Below are 21,303 nucleotides of genomic sequence, written 5' to 3'. Positions count from 1 at the left end.
TATTTTATCAATTAATTTTTCTTCTTTAGAGTATGTACATAATTCTATACAAATTTATAAAAGAAAAAAAAAAAAGAAATCTCCGCTTCATTTGAGGAATTTCTAATTTATTTGCATGCACCTACGGTTTATTTGCATCGCATATGCATACAATGGTTTACGAGGTTAGCTTTACGCAATTATCATCTCCTTTTTACGATCAGCATACATCATCAACGTACAGTCGGGTGAAAATTAGATTTCCGTGTCTCTTGGTGACACGGTATGGTATGTAAAACTTGTGTCCCAAATCATGCAGTAGGAAGTCATTCGGACAAGAGAAATGGAACGAGCGACAGAAGTAACGGCTAAGACGAAAGAAAGACCGTAGAAAACAGAAGTGGGAGTGTAAATGACCTGCAGGTATGCCGATCAGTGCTCATATACGATTGGAATCGGATATGAGCTCGGCTGGCCACAATTGCACACCGAAGGCCGTCAATATTTCTCGCGTTAGCACAAACTAATCACGTACGAGTAGGTTTTCCATGCACCGTGCTGCATCAAGCTCTGCTATGACGATAATTTCTCCAAATTAGAAATTTAATACTAATTTGTATTTAGCAAGGGTGAACGTAAGGAATTTCTCGTAAATAATTCGGGTTAGTTTTTTTTTTCTTCTTTTTTTTTTAAGGATAAGTTTATTAAATGCAAACAATTTAATTATTTAATACATTTAATCCTTATACAATAAATCAATAATTTATTTAATTGATAAATTACATATGGCGTACATATATAAATATTTAATATATTATATATTATAATCTAACAGTCGTAGGTGGGTCCAATGGCCTCGAGGAGGTTTTTTGGCTCCGCAGAGTATGGCTTCTGGATATTTTTAAGGTCTTGTCCGTAGTAGATATCGCGAAGAGAGTACAGAATGTTGTTTAATTAGATTCGCCGGCAACCGGCGCGTATGCGGAGTACGCCAAATCGTGAGCGTCGACTTTATTATTAAGGCTTCTATATCCTTGCTGCTGTAATCCTGAGCCCGCGTTAGCCGCCCAGCTTCCAGCAGCGCCGTTATCGTACCAAATAGGTGCGGGATTCTTGTTAAAAATACCCCCGACTCCACTGCCACTGCCAAAAAGCCTCTGGAATGCCATGACACCGGCGACGATCAAGGCGATTTTACCGAAGAACAAAGCTTTCAGTGCTAACACGCCCAAGCTGCCAAGTAAAATCGGAACCAGCGCGAAAATCTTGATACCTGCCGCGGCGATCAGCGGCAAAATCATCTTCTTGATCTTGGCGCGTCCTAATCACGAGAGAAAAAAAAATTAATATAATCAAGTTATTATTAAATTATAAAATTAACGTAGAGAATTTTTTGGCACATGAAAAAAAAATTAAATTTATATTTAGATCGATATAATGAGTTTTTAGAAACAATTTGTGGAAATGTTAATGAGAATTTTGATTTTTATGATATAGTTAGAGTCTATTTAAACAGTTTGAAATATACGCGAGAAGGAAAGCATTTTTTTTTCTCGAAGAACAAGTTTATCCAGAACAGGCCTGACGTACATATAGATATCAAGAAGGTGAAAGGCATCCTGGGACGCTTATTCGTTTATACTCGTGACGTCGCGAATTCGTAACGTTAATCGAATAGACATAATCGTGGAAAGGCAGGCGGTTGCATAATTGGAATACTTAGGCAAAAAGGAATAGGCCTTACCTTCGCGTGCGGTGACACCTTCGGGCATGCTGAGTCTCAAACTATGACTCTTCATAAAAGAGGTAGTGGAATCGTACAGCATGTTGAGAAGTTTTATCGCTCTATCAGAATAATCGCGTGGTAGTTCATTCATGATCTCCTCTTCGTTCGTTTTTAGACTCTTGCCAATGCGTTCCACTACAATAATTATTGTTTTTAGTAAGACAAATCTTCTCGCGCATTTTTTTTCTCTTTTACACGCAAATATTACTAAAGTACAATTTTAATAAGCAGATAAAAAAATTTTTTTCTTTATCTTTTAATATTTTTTTTATATTAATTTTTTTTCTTTTCTATCAATTTATAATAATACATAATATTTTTATAAATATAAAATTATATTCGCTATATTTTATTTTATATTAATACTTGAGAGACAAATATAATGTTACATTTAAAATCAACGTACAGAACAGACGTAATAAAAATTAAAAAAAAAAAAAAAAGAATAATAACGTAGTACACGTAATGGACATAAAAACTTACGTGGGGTGTCTCGTACGAAAGTGACGCCATCGATAACGTTGATATCGCTCGATCGAGCAGCCCTGTCGAGAGCGTTAATAGCCTTCACGCAAATGCAGCTAAAGAATTCGTCTTCGCGCTCCAGACAATTTAGATTGTTAGACGGTTCCGCGGAAACGTCCGACACGGGTCCTGCCGCGGCGCACCCGGCGATAAGTATTAACGCGAGCAACGTGTTCATCTTCATCGTCTAATCACTCGTCGAGTCGTCGCGTAGCACTGAGAAGCGGTTGCAGGAGCCGGCTGCTCCCTGGAAAATTTTCGGAACAAAGTGTGACCTGGCCCTGCGGCGCTTGAATCTTTATAGGTGTGCACCGCGTAGGACCCTCCTCGGTATCCCCACTCTGTATGACGACGACATGTATGACGACAAGGAACGATGAGACGAACGACTCATCATTGCAGGTAAAATGCCAGCCACCTCCCCAGAAAACTTTCTTCGATAATTTTTAAACAAACGTATGAATGCGTGGAGAAATGCGTCACCGCTTGGGCGGACCTAGAAGTCGCTCTCCCTAACGTCGCCGTGAAGTTTACGTCAACCGCAGCGACCACTCGGGAATTCGGGTCAGTAGGGGAGGTAATACTTATTTTAGATTTAGGGCCCGCGTCCTACTAGATGCAGGGAACGAAACCTTCGTGGCTCGCCGTACTTAGCGTGCGCGCTGCTATCTTAATTAATCGTCGGACGCCGGCTCGCCGGTTAATTTAAACCAGGAAATCCTTTCCACCGTTGTAAATCTTATATTTAAAACGTCACTTTCTTCTCCCTTATTTGTAAAATTAATAACATTATGACATACGGCACTTTCAGTTTATTCTTTCGCGAACGATTGTTTAGAAAATCCACAGCAACGGTGAATGACATTTACTTCGCACCTCGCCATTCATGGTCGCACATGTTTCGCGGTCGCGGATATATTCTTTTCCGACGTGAGGCGTGTGCACGTGCATTTAGGTGACGCTAAACGCGAACAATTCCCAGTAGTAGGTTTCTTCCGAGTTGTGAGCAAATAAGGCATGTCGCAGAACGCACATTTTTACGTTTTATTAAATAAAAAAATGTTGAAATAATCCGAGCGAAACGTGAATAGAAAAAGAAAAATGTTTGAAATCTCAGGTTATTAAATCTATACGCATTGCGATCGATTTTACAAGATGTTGATTTAGCTTTAAATATTTTTTTCGGAGCAGTCTAAACGTCGTAGTCCTGCTTTCTATATAAAATGGACGGGTGCATTCTCTCATAATCAAGCACGTGCACCAAGCTGCTTACCTTGACCCAGCCGCGCGTTCGACGGTAATACACGAACTACAGATTACGTCTCCAACAGGTTTTCTGATATAACCTGAACTAATAAAAATTTTTTTTTTTTTTTTTTTTATTTAGTTTTTGTCACAAATATGACATGTAGCAAAATTGCTGTGAAACGAAAACCAAATTGTTAATTTATAAAAGATCACACTCTTAACATTTCTGACGTTATAAATATACGCCAATTAATTTAATTAACCTTACATTAAAAAATTAAAAAAAAAATTGTATACCGAATTATTTACGAGAGATTTTAATATAATATAAAGAAATAATAATTGATGACAGCACGTTGCTTTTTAGGCAATCACTTTGAAAGGTAGAAAATAACATATTCACGGGAGGTATTCCATTGTGCTCCACACGAATCTGTTTAAATATTTAACAGGTATGAGAGGGACTTCGTCATCTGCGTTTAACGGTATTCGACTGGGAAGGCACGAAGACAATTTTGCGATTAATTTTCTGGGTTACGAATACTATCGGTTACTTCCTTTTGCGCGAATATATTTCAAAGAAATTTATCTAGCACCTGTAATGAGAGTTCTTACTCGCAACGAGAATTCTTTTCTAACGGGAACTTACGGGCGTTAAAGGAATATATTTTTTAAACAAAGAGTTGCAATTACTTTATATAAAAATAGAAAAAAGAAAAAAAAAACGCTTTCCATAACCGACGAACACAACTAACGCAAAACGTTCGTCAATCTTTACATCCGATATTTAATGTCTGCATTATTTAATACGTAAAACTTTATATCTAATATTATCAAGATTATACATCTGTAGTCGATCACAAAAATCACTTAAGAGTATTTCTAACTGTACAGGACTTAGGGAGTCGTAGGTCGATGACTTACATTTAGGTCAGTTCCAATCTCATATTTATTTTTTGTTCCGTTTTATTCTTCCCGTGAATGACGTAGAGAACATTCCTTTTCTCGCTTTCTCTTGTTATACAATGGCTATTAATATTCCTTGTTTTAAATTGTATTTAAAAAACAAAAAAAAAAAAGAAAAAGTTATATTTTGTGGCAATATTAATATTTTGTTAAAACAATTTTTTTATATTTTTTTTATTAGAGACACTTATATACATTATTGAATAATTTAACTTTGAAGGAGGAAAGAGAAATGGATACGCTATCTATACAAACTAGTTCCTCGCGGAATCAAGAAACTTTCTCCTCTCTTACATCATACCAGTGAAATGAGTCAGGATACATTGAAATTACTCACCTTTGAGAAGGATTTTGTTGTAATGTTTCAATGGTAAAAGTCTAATGAATTAATTTTAATAGAATTTAAATATATAGTTTTGGCAATAATTTAAAAAAAAAATTGTTTTTGACACCTTTCACCGGGGCATCAACAGTCAATTATCGAATTTAACGTGATTAGCACAAGTAGTTAACGTATGCTTATTGTAAAACGTTTCATTAATTTTCGTACGAATAAGAGAGAAAGTTTCGCATCACTAGACACATATGACAACGTTTCACTGGTATCTCTTTTGAATTTATTATATTTACAACGTTTGATCTTAGTGTAATCTTATCTTAATTAGACGCTTAAACAAACACATAAATACAGCGAATAAAAAAGAAATTAATTAAGTCTAAAAATAAATACAATCTTATTTTTTTAATTTTACGTCAAATTATTCTAGAGTCACTTAAAAATTAAAGTGGATTTTGTATTTTTCTACAACATGCACGTTGCATAAAAATAATCGAGGAACAGAGATTTTTCTTTTCATTGTCCGTTAATCATTCTCTTTACTTCTTTCTACGTCGTTCTTTGTAATACCGGTAGGGCTCGAACTCTTGCACATCGTCAACGAAACCGTACATGTCTTGTCGCCTGTACTTGTGCATTACTTCGTGGCTACTCTCCTTCTGAGCGATCTTTTTTAATCCAACTATGGCTGCGAGGATCAAGCTCATTAAACTCAGGACAACAGCTTTGCCACTTAGAACTGCCAGTGCCTTTAACGTGATGGGTAGTAGAATCGATTTTATCAGCAAAAATCCAATAATCAAAGGCAGAACGTATTTATTCAGCTTTTTATATTTTTTATCTTTACGCCCTGCAATTAATAAAGAAAAAGAAAAAAAAATATTTAACATGTACGAAGTAATATAAAAAAAAAAATAAAAAATAAAGAAATGAACCAGCGCACGCGTTTCCGCTTACATTTTATATAGAAACGCGGTTAATAAAAAATAAATATATCGTTATAAGTATATACTACATTGCCCGCAACGTTCTACTAATCATTACACGTGTTGAGTTTAAAAAGTTATATTATGTTAAAAGTATTGCTCCCTCGAAAACCAGGATGTGCATACCGAGCTTCATCGAAGTATGCTTTCCTTATTAGGTACGATCGTCACGGAAGTTAATAAAGATGAACTAGAGTAGAAAGCACTTATGTTTTTGTATCGAAGAAATTCCGCGCGTCCGTAAACCCAAAAGTATCATAACGTAATGGACAACATGTGCAATTACACGCTTCTTTAACAGCGTTTGATTAATACGCGATCTCGTAACTTCGTTTCACAGCAAATTATTCAAATCTTTTTACCATTAAGCTTAAAATACCGCGTTAGATTTGCTATCTTGTTATATCGTTTTTTTTTTCTTTTTTTAAATTTATTGTTACATCAAACTTTTTTAATAGAAAACTTGTGGTAATTACTGCAAAAAAAAAAAAATGTATATCAATGCGTATTAAAACTCAACTAATCGTAAGCATTGTTTTGTTTCACATTCTATGTGACGCAAAATAAAAATAAAATATAATTGTAACTTTTTAAAATAATGTTCACATGTTGTCTTTCTTACGTGAGCCGAGCAATTTTCTATATTTATAATAATATAAAAATTATAATATATAAATTTTATGGTAATGATTAAAAATAAATTCTTTCCCAAAAGTCCATGGTTAGAAGTGTTATTAAGTACTCGATAAATCAGGCATGCAGGAAATTCAACATAGATGGTATTAGTTTTGAGACACACTTAATTCACAAATAATGATTATTAGTACCTTCTGCATCGTCACGCGATTTCGAAATAGGAAAAAATGTATCGATGGTGTTTAGAAAGCTTTCACCGATCCAGTCTAAGGACCCTCTAGAGTCGTTCCGCAACATCTCCCGGTCCAATGTCTTCATTGATTGCGATCCCTGTGCCGCGACGAGTACAGGTAGAAAGAGTAGCATATACAGCAGTAACATCTTTCCAGCATTTAGATTCCTTTTATCGTCTCTTTATACTTTTTTTTTTCTTTTTTTTATTTTCTTTTTTTTTTCTTTTACAACACACTCTACGATCACGTTTTATTTCAAGAACCTCGCTTATCTTGCGATCGCGACCGATCCCTTCGTCAATGTTAACTGACATTCGTGCTAGACCGGGCCATTAGTTTATATAGTGGGACCGCAAAAAGCTCAGAGGAGGAGACTGCTCATCTAACTTGGTACTGATGCGTGACGAAGGATCCAACGTCCACTCCCGTACCTCCCGAGCTAGTCTACCTCGATCATTGGACGTTGTTCGCGTCGACCACTTTCGAGAACTAAGAATCACCTCCGGAATATTTCGACCGGGGTAAAGTAGATCGTTCTCTCCGTCGAACGTCCTCGCCGTCGCTTTGTCCCTTGTCGTAAAATCCTACGGCGTCTATTATCAATTCAGTACGTTTTACACTTGAATAGTTGTTGCGCGAAGACAAGGTCCAGCTACCACGACTCACGGCTTGTTTACGCTGAGAAAAGTAAGCCAGAAATAATGCAAATTAAATCGCCCCCGGTCTAAAAGCGAAATCTATTATTGAAAATAATCAGTCCGATTTACCGCGACCTCAACAGTCGGCGGTTAATTAATAAGGCTATCGGTTTTTGCAGTGTCATAAGTATTACGTTTCTAGTTTGAAGCCGCGTAAAATTATGCACTGGCATCAACATAAGCGCGGAAGAAAGTGTCCTTAGAAATCGACTTCTCGATTACTAAATAAAAGCTGCAAAAAGAATGTTTCCATATTCATCGTCGAGCGAGGTATTTTCTATCGATGTCGCAAAAAATTATGTTATACGCTTGAGCACGATAGATAAGTGTCGGAGAAGCAATGAAGAGTAACGTGTTATATGATTTAGATATGAACGGCTACGTCATCGAAATTATACTTTTAGAAATTACATCGCGAAGGTACGGTAACATTTTTTTTTCTAATAAATTTGACCACGTATAAAAAAAATATTTCAAGTATTAATAAATTGACGTTAGACTTATTTTTAAATTGCCGAAATATTACCCAAGCAATTTTTTGGAACCCTCATGCGTGCTCGAATTTTTAACGTAGTACCTTTTATTATATCATACCGTTATATATACCTAGATATATCGTACGTTAATTTATATTACAAACGAAGTTGTATCGCTAATGATAGATTTATTCTTGAAGCGCCTATAATTTTATCAAAATTAGGACTGTGACTGGCAACAGTAATGACAGTAATAATAGTTCCACGCGAGTAAACTTACAAATTATAATCATTATGCTGATAAAATCTAGTACAAATTACAGAGTATTATTCGTCAGTGAAATTTGATTTATTGTAAAGACAATAGTATATTTCTGATACCTCGAGAACTTGATAATTGCTTAATATTTTTTTTAAAGTAGATATATAAATAGTATAATAATGTTCCCTTTTATTTTATTTTACTTTTTTTTTTTTTTTTTTTACTAACGGCAACTGTCGGGTAATTGCTGAATTTGGAATTTAAGTTCATGGAAAAAAAAAAAAGAAAGAAAAGAAAAAGCAATTCATTCTTTACCTCCTCTTTCTAAGAATTTGGTAGCCTATGAATAAAACTACTGTAGCGATATGTGGGTTGCCGACTTCATACACGAGAGACTTGGCTAATACGATACTGTAATATGTCTTCAAATACCCAGTCTAATGATTTCAATAGGCAAACATTATAATGTATAGGCAATATCTTTCATTAGCAAATTGGAGACGATACATTTTAAAAAGACAATTTTGGTACTAGGGCGCAATCAGTGCGTGCAGAATGTCTGCGATAGTAAATATATACACATACGGTTTTATTATTCGTGAAACTGGCTCGATGCAACATCCGAGAACGAAGAAAGTTACGGAGAGAGTGCATATGTGATAATGACTGCTAAGTATTAGTTTGTTGCGCATGTGACTCGTGATTTTTAGAGCAGATAAGAACTTCATGATTGCTGAAAAACATTCGGGCTATTAATCATTTGATAAAATGGAATCCTGCGCGTTGCCCAGCGTTTTGTCTCATCAATCTCGCGCGCAGAGCAGGTGTTTTTGAACTTCACTTCGTCTCAATTATGCAAAGCTGTGAATAATTCGATCATATTTTTTTTCTCGCAATTTAATAAATATTAAACGCACGCCCGCCCACTTTCTAAGCGCCGAGTAATATTAATTTATTCGGTCATTTACATTTCAAAGTATCAATCTCGCATACAATACAAATTAATTGCCTCCTTTCTTATTCATTATGCAACTCAATTAAAATATTTGTTTTATTTAACTTCTCGTACTGCGTGACTCCGTAAAGAAATATTTCCCTGACAAGTTCCCGTTGAAGAGAGATAAGAAAGTAACAAAGAATCCGTATCAGTTGAGTAATATCAGCGTCATCGTGTCAAAAAATATAGCTACGCCGTCTTAATTAAGACATCGCGAATGGAAAGTGCGATATCTATAAATATTTTCGAACCCATATACCTACATACGCAAATTGGGGCATTAAGTACAAGATGGAAATATTATCAGATTGTAAGGATCATTTAAAGTTGCCGTGGGTTATTAGCAACCCGTATGTCTGCCGGGCGTAACTAAAAAAAAAAGGAAAAAAAAAAGAAAAAAAAAAGAAAAAAATTCTGTCGAGATCATCCGCAATCGGTCAATCTTTTCACGTAGATTTCTACGACGTGTATACACGCAGATTTCTAATTTCTTATCCCGCGGGTAAATAAGATGCAACATTTACGTCGCCGGTCGCGGTAATGCGCAAAGTTCTATTGTGCGTCTGAGCGGAACCACGTGCTCCGAGCGCTTCAGATATTCCAGATAAATATGCGGCAAATTGCGAGATGTGGCGCAGTTTGCGAAGCTCTGTTACGAGCGCCGCACAATGCGTTGACGAAAAAAAAAAAAAAAGACTCTGACCGATAACTTGAAAGTGGCGTAACAGAATTGAAAAGCGAGTGGGAAGGAGTGAAGTGAGACGCAACATTTCTCCGAGCTTGCCGGACGTCGTTTTAAAGACGGATACGCGATGCTGAATTAAAAGACTAACGACAGCTCGTTTAAATACACGAATAAATCAGCAGCGGACCCGCCAGTTAAATCCCATCGGCTAATTTTACAACGAGCCTTAAACTTATAAACTACGCGAAATTGCTCGATGCTAATTAACTCGGTAATTAACTAGGCGTGAAATTGTCTTGAACGCGTCGCTCGGCATAAAGCCGCGGATAAGAGGCCGGGAAATTATCAGCCTTCGATCGGAGAGATTGGAAAATTAGACCGAGCATTCGTACGTAAGCTGATTTTCCCACGAGATGGGAACATTCGAAGCGGATTAAATCGTCGCGATCTTACACGACGAAGCGTTTCCAGCACGAAGACCAACGTTCATCGGTTCTCGGTTCGGCCCGGATGTTCTGCGCGGCGTAACTAAAAATGAGTCGCGCGCTCATCGGAAAACGACGTCGAGATACCGCGGGATCATTTCCGCCCCTATAGGGGCATTATAACGCGCTTATTCGCGCGGGGGGGATCCTCCACTCCTTTTCTTTTGCGTGGCGGGAACACCCGCAGAAGCCTTCTTATCTTCGCCGACCACGTCCGCGCGTTGTATATACCGTTCCGCGATACAACGTGACACATATATCGGTACTGACAATTTGGATCATAGTGTTTACCGCGCGCGTATATATCGCTGGCTCGCCAGTCGGAGCTCATTTTACACGGACTGCCGATTTTCTTGGCAACTGAAGCGTTGCACGGCGTGGTATCCGCGGCGTCCGGTCAGTTTGTCGTCGAGTGGCCGGACCAACGGCGGATCGGTTAGTCCGCGGTCGCTCGTTGCACCGTTCATTCCTGCATTGTCCACTCCTACATTTCCCAGCCGACCTCTCGCATGTCGCCGCCACAGGGATAACGATTCCGAAATTTCATACGCGGGAACCAAGCGAGCGTGCAGAAGGCGGACGCGAGCGGCGGAAGTAGCATGTCGTGACGACCGCGGCGGTCATCTTTCCGTGATCCGTCTTCGATTTCCCCGTCGTGGAATAAGAGAGACGAGTGCCTGCCCCGCCATTCGTTCGGATGTTCTTGCGATTCGAGATAACGTTCGTCGGGTGCACCGTGACCTGGGAAAGCTGTGCGCGATGACATCTCGACGAATGAAATAGGGTGAGACCGCAAACGAAACCTGCGCGCGAGCACCGCCAGTGAATTTCCGGCGAGAAACTTCCGTTCTTCATGAACGCGTGGAAAGATGCTATCGAGAGTTAACTTGGTCGCGATCCTGCTGGCCTTGAACTGCGTCGGTCGTGCGATCGAGCGTTCAAGATCGTTGGAGAAATGGCAGGCGGAAGAAGAGGTCGGTGCTTCCGGCAACCGGATCCTTAGGTACGCGTACGATAATGTCACGTCCGGCGGTTCAGTTTCTTCGCCCGGCGGCCACAATGTCAGGGATAAGGTCCCTCGCTCAATCGATCAGAACATTTACGACGCATACTCCAAGATCGAACTGGAGGAACGTGGTAAGATAAAAGAAAAAAAAAGAAAAAATTATTACTGTCATTATTTAGTGTCAGAAATGCTTTTATCTCGTAACACAAAGGCCTACGCCAACGCGAAAAGATCGGGGCAAGTATTATATTTGAATGGCCGTCTTGATGAAGTACGATTAATAATACCGTTGTATAACGGTTTTCATTTAATATTATAATGGCATTTATTGTCGAAATATAGTTGTTCAATATTCATTTTTTATTTTTTATTATTTATGTTGGAACATAAAAAAAAAGAAACAGCATCGACGATCGTAACGTTGATTTTTTTCGGTTACATTAAGTAAAAAAAATGTGTCACATATTTTATTAATTGTATTAATAATCGATATTGCATTTCGCATCGTGTTCGTCAAGTAATTTGCAAAAATAATATCAAACAATATTAATTTATATTCGTTTAGATTTTTATTTCGTTAAATTTAATTCAATTAAACCATGAATTTAATTGAATTAAAAAGATACGTTTGAGATATCGTATGTGATACATTTTCAGATGAAGCGCGGCGGAAGAAACGAAAAGCCGGCCGCACTCTGCTGGCATTGCTGATGGCGTACAAGCTCAAATTCGTTGCTCTAATACCAACGATATTTGGAGGTTTGCTTCTCCTCAAGGGAACGACGCTACTTGCGGGATTCTTTTTCGCCTTGTTCGCCGCCGTTCTCGGGCTGAAGGTACACTAATGAACGAAATCGGGCGGGATCGGGAGGAGTGCGGCTCAAAAATAACGCTAAGAAGTGAGAATGACATACGACTTTATTTCGTAATAATTTACAATCAGGTTAAACTTGTACAACTAATCACCGTTATCTTCGAGAAAGTATTGAACGCCTGTGTGCGCAAAGTAACACTTAGGATCGAATTTATAATCGCTTCTCGGAGTCAAACGTATGCATCTCGTATACATCTCGTAGAATGCGTCGCGTGTGTACTTATATACGTATTAAATCAATCAAATTGTTTTACGTCTTAGAGACGATAGAAAAGAGAAGAAAAAAATAAAAAAAATAAAAAATAAAAAAAAGGAGAATACGTTACGCGAAACGATCCGCATGGTTACGATCATTACGAAATAAATTACGTTTCTTAAGATGTAATATATCTATATGAGTTAATCGTTACAATAAATGTCGACAGACGATAGAATTAGTACACCTTAATCGCTATTATTTTAATATTCGTGTTTTAATTGCCACGCTTACTCTCTACTGAACACACGGATTTTAGTAACGCAGACGTTGATAAAATTACTCGTGTAAGTACTCGTCGCAAGCTACACACTTCGAACTCTCTCTAGGGTTATTTAATAAATCTAAAATAAATATGCTTGTCGCCTATCTTGGTGCGATAAGATATGGAATGATAAATAAATATAAATATCGCAAGTGTACTGAGAAACGACTGCAAATTCGGCTAATTAAAGAAATCAAGTCTGTCGTCTTTTTGCTCGGTCTCGTGATTGATCGCGTATGTCGATTATCGGCAAAAACTCCAATTGAAACACCGTTAGAAATTCGCGTGTGCGAAAATTACTCTCTCGGTATTATTTTATTAGATTGCTCGCCGGGGCAGATGAAGTGCAAACACCTGTCGTTGCAATTTCTTTTGTTTCATAGTTCGCCGGCACAGTTATTTTCACACGTTCTAGCTGTGATTTATTTACATTAGTTTTTTCTTCTTTTTCTTTTTTTTTACTCTTTGCAAAGTGTTGCCAGGAGCAGCGGAAAATTTTCTTCGCGTCGTAACGTACGTAACGAAACTATTTTTATTATATCATTGCATTTCAAGTAACCGCGCTGTTCGTAATTCCCGTTAATTAAAATATAGCAGCGTTATCATTATCGATGATCGTTCAAAAAGCGATCAGACTTGAAAAAAAAAAATTCTACACGAATGAGACAGCTCGCTCATTCGAATCTATTCGTACATCGAACATTTTTGATTATTACTTTTTTTTTCACAATTAATATTTTTGTATTCCAGCATTTACGTCACCGATGATGCATTCAGCCTTTCGCACTTTTTCACGCAATTTATGCGGCGCGCATAAATTACGGCGCGTTACGACATAATTAGTTATGAAATCGTAAGTAAGCGAATCTCGAACTGTCTCTGAAATCGCGTATTGTCTGCTCCTTTGGATACAGGCGTTGTTCCTCCCCAATACCTGAAGATTTCCCGTTGCTTCCTGTCGCTCGAGTGTTTAATGCTTCTGCCGCGCGCTGTAAGCCAAGGTGTGAGCGTACTCGCGCTCGGCCTCCGTTAATGACGGTACAGGTGCGCCCTTCAGGCTTCTGTCCCATCCTCCGCTTTGTTGCCAGCCTCCGTGGTCGTGGCCGCCTTGCTTTTGGCTGAGCAGTTTCTTCAAGCCGATGATCAGCGAGAGAACCAAAGCGATCTTGCTGATGATCAAAGCCTTGCCGGCCAGTAGGAAAAGAACGCCTATGGCGATAGGGACTAACGCGGCGAGCTTCATCGCCATCCCCATCATCATCATGCCCATCATCTTCTTCATTTTCCCACGACCTTCTTCGATACTTCGCTTTAGTTCGCCGGGATTTGTCTTTGGTAAGCTGATCTGCATGTTGAAGCTGTTCATTAGCGCGGAGACGCGCTCGAACAAAATATCGTTGAGTATTTCGTCCATGGCTCCTCCGCTGCTTCTAGCCAAGGTCTTCTCCAGGTCGGAGACCGTGCTCTTCGAGTTGTCGTCCGTCGCGGACGCGACTTTAACTAGCTCGATATTGTCGCTGATCGGTAAAGTTTGTATACGGCCGAGCCTCTCGAAGAAGGCGATCGCCTTCTTCTTCAAACACGGCGACACAGCCATATTGCGATGCTCGCACTCTTCGTAAACGCGATAAAGAGCGCGGTATCCCCGATCGAGAAAACTGCCGTCCTCGTCGGCGTGAATAATTGCACTGCAGACGAACAATAGCAGCACGCACTTCGATATCATTTTAATCGGCGACATGCTGGCTTCGGATGGCTCTCCAACTCGCGAGTGCTCGGCTGGGCAATTTGAAATTAAATCACAGACACTTCGTATCCTCGAAATCACGCGATATAGCACGCGACTCGAAATTCGAAGCGACTAGTCGGAGATACAAAAGGTTGCGCGCACCCACGAGCTGGATGATCCTCGACTAGAGAGAACTGGCATCAGGACCAAGTCTCCGGGCAGATATATACCAGCGGAGGAGCCGTCCTCCTAGATGCCATCCTTCGCGAAGGGGGTGAGGTATCTCTCTCGTATAAACGAGCGGATATGCCGGTGCACGTGACGACACGACCTCGCTTGTATGAGTGGATAATCCTCTTCTATCTTCTCTCCGTCGCGAACCCCTCTCGTCCTTGCATCCTCCTCTTTCTCTTTCAGCTCGCTAGACAGCTGCCACCGCGGCGGGACGGGGCCGAGGTAAAAATTCTCATGATGGTAGCGCGCCAAGAGCATGTGACCCTTCCTGACACAGAGACCCACTCGCGTCTCGAGATCGAGACACTGCTGTTCAACGGCCGCCACGCGATTCGTTCATTAAATTTCGCCGCGGCGGTTACGTACCTAGAGGAGTACATTGTCCGTGTGTACGTCTTCCGCGTCGCGTTAGTGTGCGGCCTCATCATGATTCGCATCTTGCGCGGGAGGAGAGGCTCAGCCGAGATGAGACCAGAGGGGAGCGCCGTGGACTTGCATTGGCAGAGTATCTGGCACCGTGATCTCGCTGACCCCCCGGCACAACGTGAGGATGCTAGAAACTGGTTCCAGGTTACGGCCAGCCCGTGACCTTCCTATCTTCCTATCCTGCGATTTTCCTGCGGCGCGGAATGAGCGAGGATTATCGACACGGATGATCTACTTTCCCTGCATTTCGGTGCATCATTCTCATCACGCCGCGGTCCCGGACAAGCGCGATCGATAAGATTTTATTTATTATATTATGCGAGAATTTAACGAGGATTCTCGCGCAGCCTCGTTTCTCTTTATCTTGCTTTTTTCATCGCGCGCAGTTATTGTTACGGCGAATTAATGAATGTAATTCACGCAAAGAAAATGTGGAACCGTGTCGAAAAGTTATGCTATTTTTGTTCCGCCGACGTGATATGAAAAAAAAAATAAGAAAAATATATATTCCGTATTTTTCTTTCCAGATTTATTAACACCGTAATAAGTAAAGCGAGACGAACAAAACAGTAACGTGCTTCGCGATGTACCGCCGCTTTATTGCGCAATAGCACAACGTACGGCTATATCGCACCTCACTCTTGCGCAAATTGCGTTTTGATTACGTACACATCGCATCCCTCGGCACACGTCACGTACAAACCAGCTGTCGTTCATTTTTGGCGCGATACCAGTGAAACGGAGATTACCGGTAAATGAGCACTGCGAACATGAAATGCACATATGGCGTGTAATTAAACTAATATACTCAATTACCAGCAATATTTTGACACACATATACGTTTGGTATATGATTACTGATTACATTATGCGCTCATTACAAGTTCGCGTATCAATTATCCCTTATTAAAAGACAAATACTATTTCTCTTGCAATTAAAACTCAGGAAAAATTATATAAAATAATTATTTTAATTCGGGATCGTTATCCATTTCAGATCGAGCAGAAGCGAGTGTTTTATTTTATTTATTTATTTCTCTTTTTCTTTCTTTTTTTTTTTTTTTTTTTTTTTTTTAATTGTTGCGGGTCATGTTTGATACATATTCGAAAAAAGATACGCGTTTTTCGTGTACGAAATTATAACGCTTAGCCTCGAAAAGGATTAACGACGTGTGCAAACTCACAGCGCGAAACCGGGCCCGATGCATTCTGTTTTCTTCTCGTATCACGGTTTGTTAGGAGCGTGAAGCTGAGCGCATGGCGCATCCTCGACACGCTCGATCGAGGTTAGCGCATCTCTAATGCGACAACAGCCAGCGATGCATCCTCCATACTGTTACCTACTTCGCGATTATCCCATAGTCAGTGCCACGGGCCCCACACGGACGGTGTTTAACTGTATTAAAGCCCGTGCCACATTCTGAGCGCGCAGTTACATTCTCACGAGCGGCGCGAGAAATGGATTCCGCCGCAGCGAGCCTACGCACCGCGCGGTCGGGCCCAATTATTATTCGTTATCTGATACCACCACTCGGTGCCCCGAGTCGCAGAAGCGGCGGACTTTCGATTGTTCGCCAAAGTGGAGAAGTAGGACACCTCCGCCGGGACATTTATCTTAATGACGTCGCGCGAATTATCCCATTCATCCCTCAATGTCTAATTCGCGGAAGTGCGCCGAAAGAATACACTTTCCGAAGCACCATTCGGCCGTAATAATGCCATTCTTCCCGAGGAAGATTGAAAATTAAAAACGGACTACCTATTCACTATCAGCCTTTACGATTCGAATTCACGTGAGGCCGCGCGGGGTACAAAGTGCAGAAAAGTGGACGGCTACAGAAAAGCCTTCGCGTAGTAAAAGCTTAATCTACGGAAGATCGGTTACGGTTCGGAACGCGCGGCGTTTCCAGAATAATAAAAGTGAGGCAATAGGTTAAACCGTCATGAGCGATTTCCTCGAGAGATATTTTAGACAAGAACAGGACGTTTCTGCCTGTTATTAGATTCAGGTCAACGATCAGCAACAGGTGGTGTTGTCGATTCGCGTGCGGAGGGTTCTGATTCAACTCATTACCGGATCACGCTCGTTCGCGAAAGCATTAAATTTACCACGGTTCAATGGTAGAATTTAGTTGCGAGGCGAGCTCGCACCGCCGCAAGTCCCGTCGCGAATTATTAAAAAAAAAAAATAAAATTTTTAACCGGCGCGCAGTAGAATATCAAAAAAAAATCGTACGAATAATCGGGCTTTGGGCGCGACGAGGACAATCGAGCGAAGAGAGGCGGTACTTGGAAACATAAAGTTTTACATAGCGGACATCGCAACATCTATAAAACCCGGCATTGAAATATTTTAGAGAGTGTAATAGCACTTTGAATTACGCCTTGCATTAACATCGAGAATATACGAGGAATTTTAGACATCGGTCAGACACTAAAGTACGCGGAAGCTGCATTCTTCGTGTAGCACTAACATCCATGTTAAGATGCGTATAGCCGGTAACCTTCGGAGGCTGTAACCCTGCATACTCTGAGTAGTGAATCGAGGATGCTCGATTGGCCCAGTGGCATACAAAACACTCGTCGAAGAAAAAGATCATGCTTTTTAGGCCTTATTCTCCACTTTCCGGCCCGCGAGGATCGTGGGAGCTATAACAAGTGAAAAGAAAACTTTTTTTTTTTCTTTTTTTTTTCTTTTTCTTCCTCTTCACTCGTTTAACAATCAACCTGTTATCTTAATTCAGCTCTCAATTTGTTTAATAATGTTTTTTATCGCCGATTACGCCGGGCAATAACATCCGAAGATTTTTCCCACTGTAGTGTAATGATTTTCACCGGCACTTTGCGCACGATGCGTGTAGCTGGAAATAATATACAAGATAATAATTATTTATCTTAGATTGAAGCGTTGTAAAAAATTTTTTTCTATTTTTTTTGTGAAAATAACATCGCTATCTGTCGATAGGGAACGTAATCGGTCTTTACAGCATCACTTTGAACCTGTTATATTCGGAGAAAATATTAGAAACGATAATAGTAACAGTGCAATCTGTGTCAAATAAAGATAAGTAACGAGACACTCGAAATTAAACGCTCGAAAAATACGAGGAGCTGTATGCACTTAAGGCACGTAAAACGCAGGCAGGAGCTCGTATTAATATGTAAATTAAATCATATGTTTCACATCACTTTCTACTTTCTTCAACATCGTTTCTATTATCGGTCTATTTGATATTAAATCACCTTTCTCGCAAATTACGAGTCCGTAACACGTGTACATCAAAATGCATCTCAATGACGTACAAAAGAGTGGATATTCTGACCAATATGATCATTGATGCCTGACCTCCGGCTTCGATCGAGTTCCATCCGTTTTATTTTTTCCCCGCCGCCCGGCGCTTCCTACTCTATTTCGTTCTTTATCTCGTCATCTCACCGTAAGTCTGACCGAATACGGGAGCGATCGGCTCGCGCCTTCCCGCAAACGCGTTATTTTGTACTTCGTACAATTTAAAAATAATGATACGCACCGCTGGGACTTATCTTCTCACTGCGCTTCGTGCACTCCATTTAACATTGTGGTAAGCGCGGTAGTATGTATTGGGTGTGTGTGCCACCCATGTGCGTGCAGAAACGTACGGTTCTACGGCACCGGTTGGGAATAATTTTATGCGCATGATGCATTTTGCCATAGATGCATTCACGCTCTGTATGTCGTAATACCAGTTTACTTCGCCATTATTACTAATTGCTAGAACTTATAAGTATGACGATCGCTGCGAAGCGTCAGTTGTGATCGAACATGCCTTGGCGATTCTTCGCGGTTCTAATATTCAGCGGTTTCGTCGCAATTTCATTTTGCGAGCCCGTAAACAGGAGAGGCTTGCCGAGAGCTACGCAGACGAGCGAGTGTGCTAGCGACGATGGTGTTATCTCCGCGTGCAAGACTAACGAGACGGTCCGGACTTTGTCGCCAAGTAGCGAGGATCAAACGCGCTCCAGCCGGGCAGTTTGGTCGTTCTTCTTAGACGATGACAGCGAAGTGAACGAAGGTGAGAGTTTTCTTACTAAATTTTAAAATGAATCCAGCTCGTACGTGAATCATCGATTTGACAAATCGATTGACTTCAGGTATTTATTAAATGCTTTTACTGTTAAAGTTTTTAAAAAATTTAAACATAGAGTTGATCACTTTAGTTTGCCAACGATTCATTATCTCCACTCCAATTACACTTTTCTTTTATGTGAAGTTGTTTCTCAAATTGTTACAAATTTTTGCTTATTAATACTTTCGTTTTTATTATTTACTTTAAAGACGTTTAAAGAAAAAAAATATTCTCTTTACATAAAAAATGAAAGAAATAGACTGACTTTCAGTGAAATTAAAATAGCTTCTTAATCGATAATTAACAATTAAATAAGCAGGAATAAAATTATGTAATTAAATTATTTTATTCTCATTGCTGGATTTTATTTTCTTTAAAAAATAATAATGTTCTTTAATATTATGCGTGTGAGAAAAAAAAAGAGACAGTAATGACCTCAGTTTCTATGTTATTTTTTTTAATACTATCATTTTTACCAATTTAATAAAATATTAATTCAATTTTTAACGAGAGGACATATACTAATTCAATTTTAATTTCAGTTTCCGCTCGGAAGAAGAAAAAAAAGGGAAAAGGAAGAATAATATTTTACATGCTGGCTGCTATGAAAGCAGCCCTGATGTATGGACTGCTACATGGCATCGCAGCTCTTGCAGGAAAAGCAATATTGCTTGCCAAAATAGCTTTAGCGATCGCTCTTGCCGCACTTGTAAAAAAGAACGGTACGTGGTGGTAGGTAGTTCACACACAAATTACAAACAATTATTATTTATCTATTACATTAAAGATTCAAGTTTCTATGATCGAGAGAACGCCATATATAATTTATTTCTCCATAAAGTTACAATTATTTAAGTATATTAAGTTAAAGGATCATACACGAAAGAAATATTAAATATAAATTTCACGGGGAGCGACGAGATTTACGGGAGTTTATAGATTTTTTTAACTGTAGCGTAAATTTCGTTCGTGGAAACTTGAGAGATTTTATAAACCGATACAGATCTCATACCAACATGAAGACAGATCAATGTAATTTATATTAAAATTTACAATGTAATGACTTAATTGATAAAATTTGTTTTAGATTCTGGAAAAGTTTCGTATGAAATAGTGAAACATCCACAAACCAGTTATGAACATACGCACAGTTCGAGCGTCGATTACGATCATCGTAGTAGCGATTACAATGATGATCGTAATGATTACGTTTACGAACATCGAAAGCGACGGCAACTTATATTTAAATATAAATAGATTTAAAATATAAAAAGAAAAAAAAAATTGGCGACCGGTAAATAAAATAAATTATTTGTAAAGCAACTCATATTAATTTCTCTAAAACGAAATATTTATAGGCATTTAACAATAATATGTAACGTTATTATAATTTATCAGAATTTAATACTTTAAAAACGAAAGGAACAAAAATTATTAAATATAATATTTTAAATATACTAAACATCACAGATTGCGCGCTTCGCGCGTGTCATTTCCGCCCGCTTCTTTTACGTTAAAGAAAACTATTTTACATTTAATCACTTTCAGCGAGCAGCTACAGATGCATGGCATCTTACACAATACTTCAAGCATCTCATTCTTTTAAATATAATTTAAACTTACTTTTGGATTTTAATTATATTTAAACATTATTATATATTCCGTCTCTTAGAATGATTAAGGAAACTATAAGTGATTGAGCTAATCGATAAGTAACACATATAATATTTGTCATAATATTTGTTATAAAGAACTTTTTATAATGCATTGAATCGCGTAGAGGAAGCGGGCGAGGAATTGTAAATTAACACCGGGCAGTCGGGCGGCGTACGCGCTTCGCGCATTTTTCGTCTCACATTCCTCAGCGAAACTCCGTGCGCCCGTAGTCGATATATATATATTATAGAGAAACACCGAGACGGCCGGGCGCATTCTTCACAAGCATTATTTCGTTAACATTATTTAATTATCAAGTGCATTCTGTATATTTAACAAAAAAAGAGCAATAATTTTAAATTTAGATAATATTTTGTAATAATAAATTAATTTTTACATTTAAAGTTATACAATAACAGTTATCCGTAAACGTTTAAATCAAATGTTTAATA

General features: G+C 39.0%; 5 protein-coding genes across 5 annotated transcripts; 2 read left to right on the top strand and 3 right to left on the bottom strand.

The window, feature by feature from the left end:
• Positions 1 to 789: 789 nt before the first annotated feature.
• Osi14 (DUF1676 domain-containing protein Osi14) lies at positions 790 to 3,607 on the bottom strand. The gene is made up of 3 exons (XM_070669395.1): positions 2,249 to 3,607; positions 1,724 to 1,900; positions 790 to 1,300 (listed from the first exon to the last, which is right to left on the bottom strand). Exons 1-3 carry the CDS (start codon positions 2,472 to 2,474, stop codon positions 930 to 932), a joined length of 774 nt encoding a protein of 257 aa, XP_070525496.1. The 5' UTR covers positions 2,475 to 3,607; the 3' UTR covers positions 790 to 929.
• Osi13 (Protein) lies at positions 3,603 to 6,926 on the bottom strand. The gene is made up of 2 exons (XM_070669400.1): positions 6,655 to 6,926; positions 3,603 to 5,691 (listed from the first exon to the last, which is right to left on the bottom strand). Exons 1-2 carry the CDS (start codon positions 6,842 to 6,844, stop codon positions 5,381 to 5,383), a joined length of 501 nt encoding a protein of 166 aa, XP_070525501.1. The 5' UTR covers positions 6,845 to 6,926; the 3' UTR covers positions 3,603 to 5,380.
• Positions 6,927 to 9,458: 2,532 nt separating this feature from the next.
• LOC139109949 (uncharacterized) lies at positions 9,459 to 12,642 on the top strand. The gene is made up of 2 exons (XM_070669397.1): positions 9,459 to 11,436; positions 11,963 to 12,642. The coding sequence occupies exons 1-2, from the start codon at positions 11,169 to 11,171 to the stop codon at positions 12,148 to 12,150; spliced, it is 456 nt and encodes a 151-aa protein (XP_070525498.1). The 5' UTR covers positions 9,459 to 11,168; the 3' UTR covers positions 12,151 to 12,642.
• Positions 12,643 to 13,670: 1,028 nt separating this feature from the next.
• Osi12 (DUF1676 domain-containing protein Osi12) lies at positions 13,671 to 14,612 on the bottom strand. The gene has a single exon (XM_070669394.1). It carries the CDS (start codon positions 14,439 to 14,441, stop codon positions 13,671 to 13,673), a length of 771 nt encoding a protein of 256 aa, XP_070525495.1. The 5' UTR covers positions 14,442 to 14,612.
• A 2,693-nt stretch (positions 14,613 to 17,305) lies between these two features.
• Positions 17,306 to 21,299, top strand: LOC139110037 (uncharacterized). The gene is made up of 3 exons (XM_070669549.1): positions 17,306 to 19,141; positions 19,738 to 19,917; positions 20,283 to 21,299. Exons 1-3 carry the CDS (start codon positions 18,892 to 18,894, stop codon positions 20,450 to 20,452), a joined length of 600 nt encoding a protein of 199 aa, XP_070525650.1. The 5' UTR covers positions 17,306 to 18,891; the 3' UTR covers positions 20,453 to 21,299.
• Positions 21,300 to 21,303: the final 4 nt, after the last annotated feature.

Source organism: Cardiocondyla obscurior, linkage group LG19, assembly GCF_019399895.1.
Source record: "Cardiocondyla obscurior isolate alpha-2009 linkage group LG19, Cobs3.1, whole genome shotgun sequence".
Classification (NCBI taxonomy): domain Eukaryota; kingdom Metazoa; phylum Arthropoda; class Insecta; order Hymenoptera; family Formicidae; genus Cardiocondyla; species Cardiocondyla obscurior.
The sequence above is the reverse complement of the archived record's forward strand: the minus strand, read 5'-3'. Positions and strand labels throughout refer to the sequence as shown.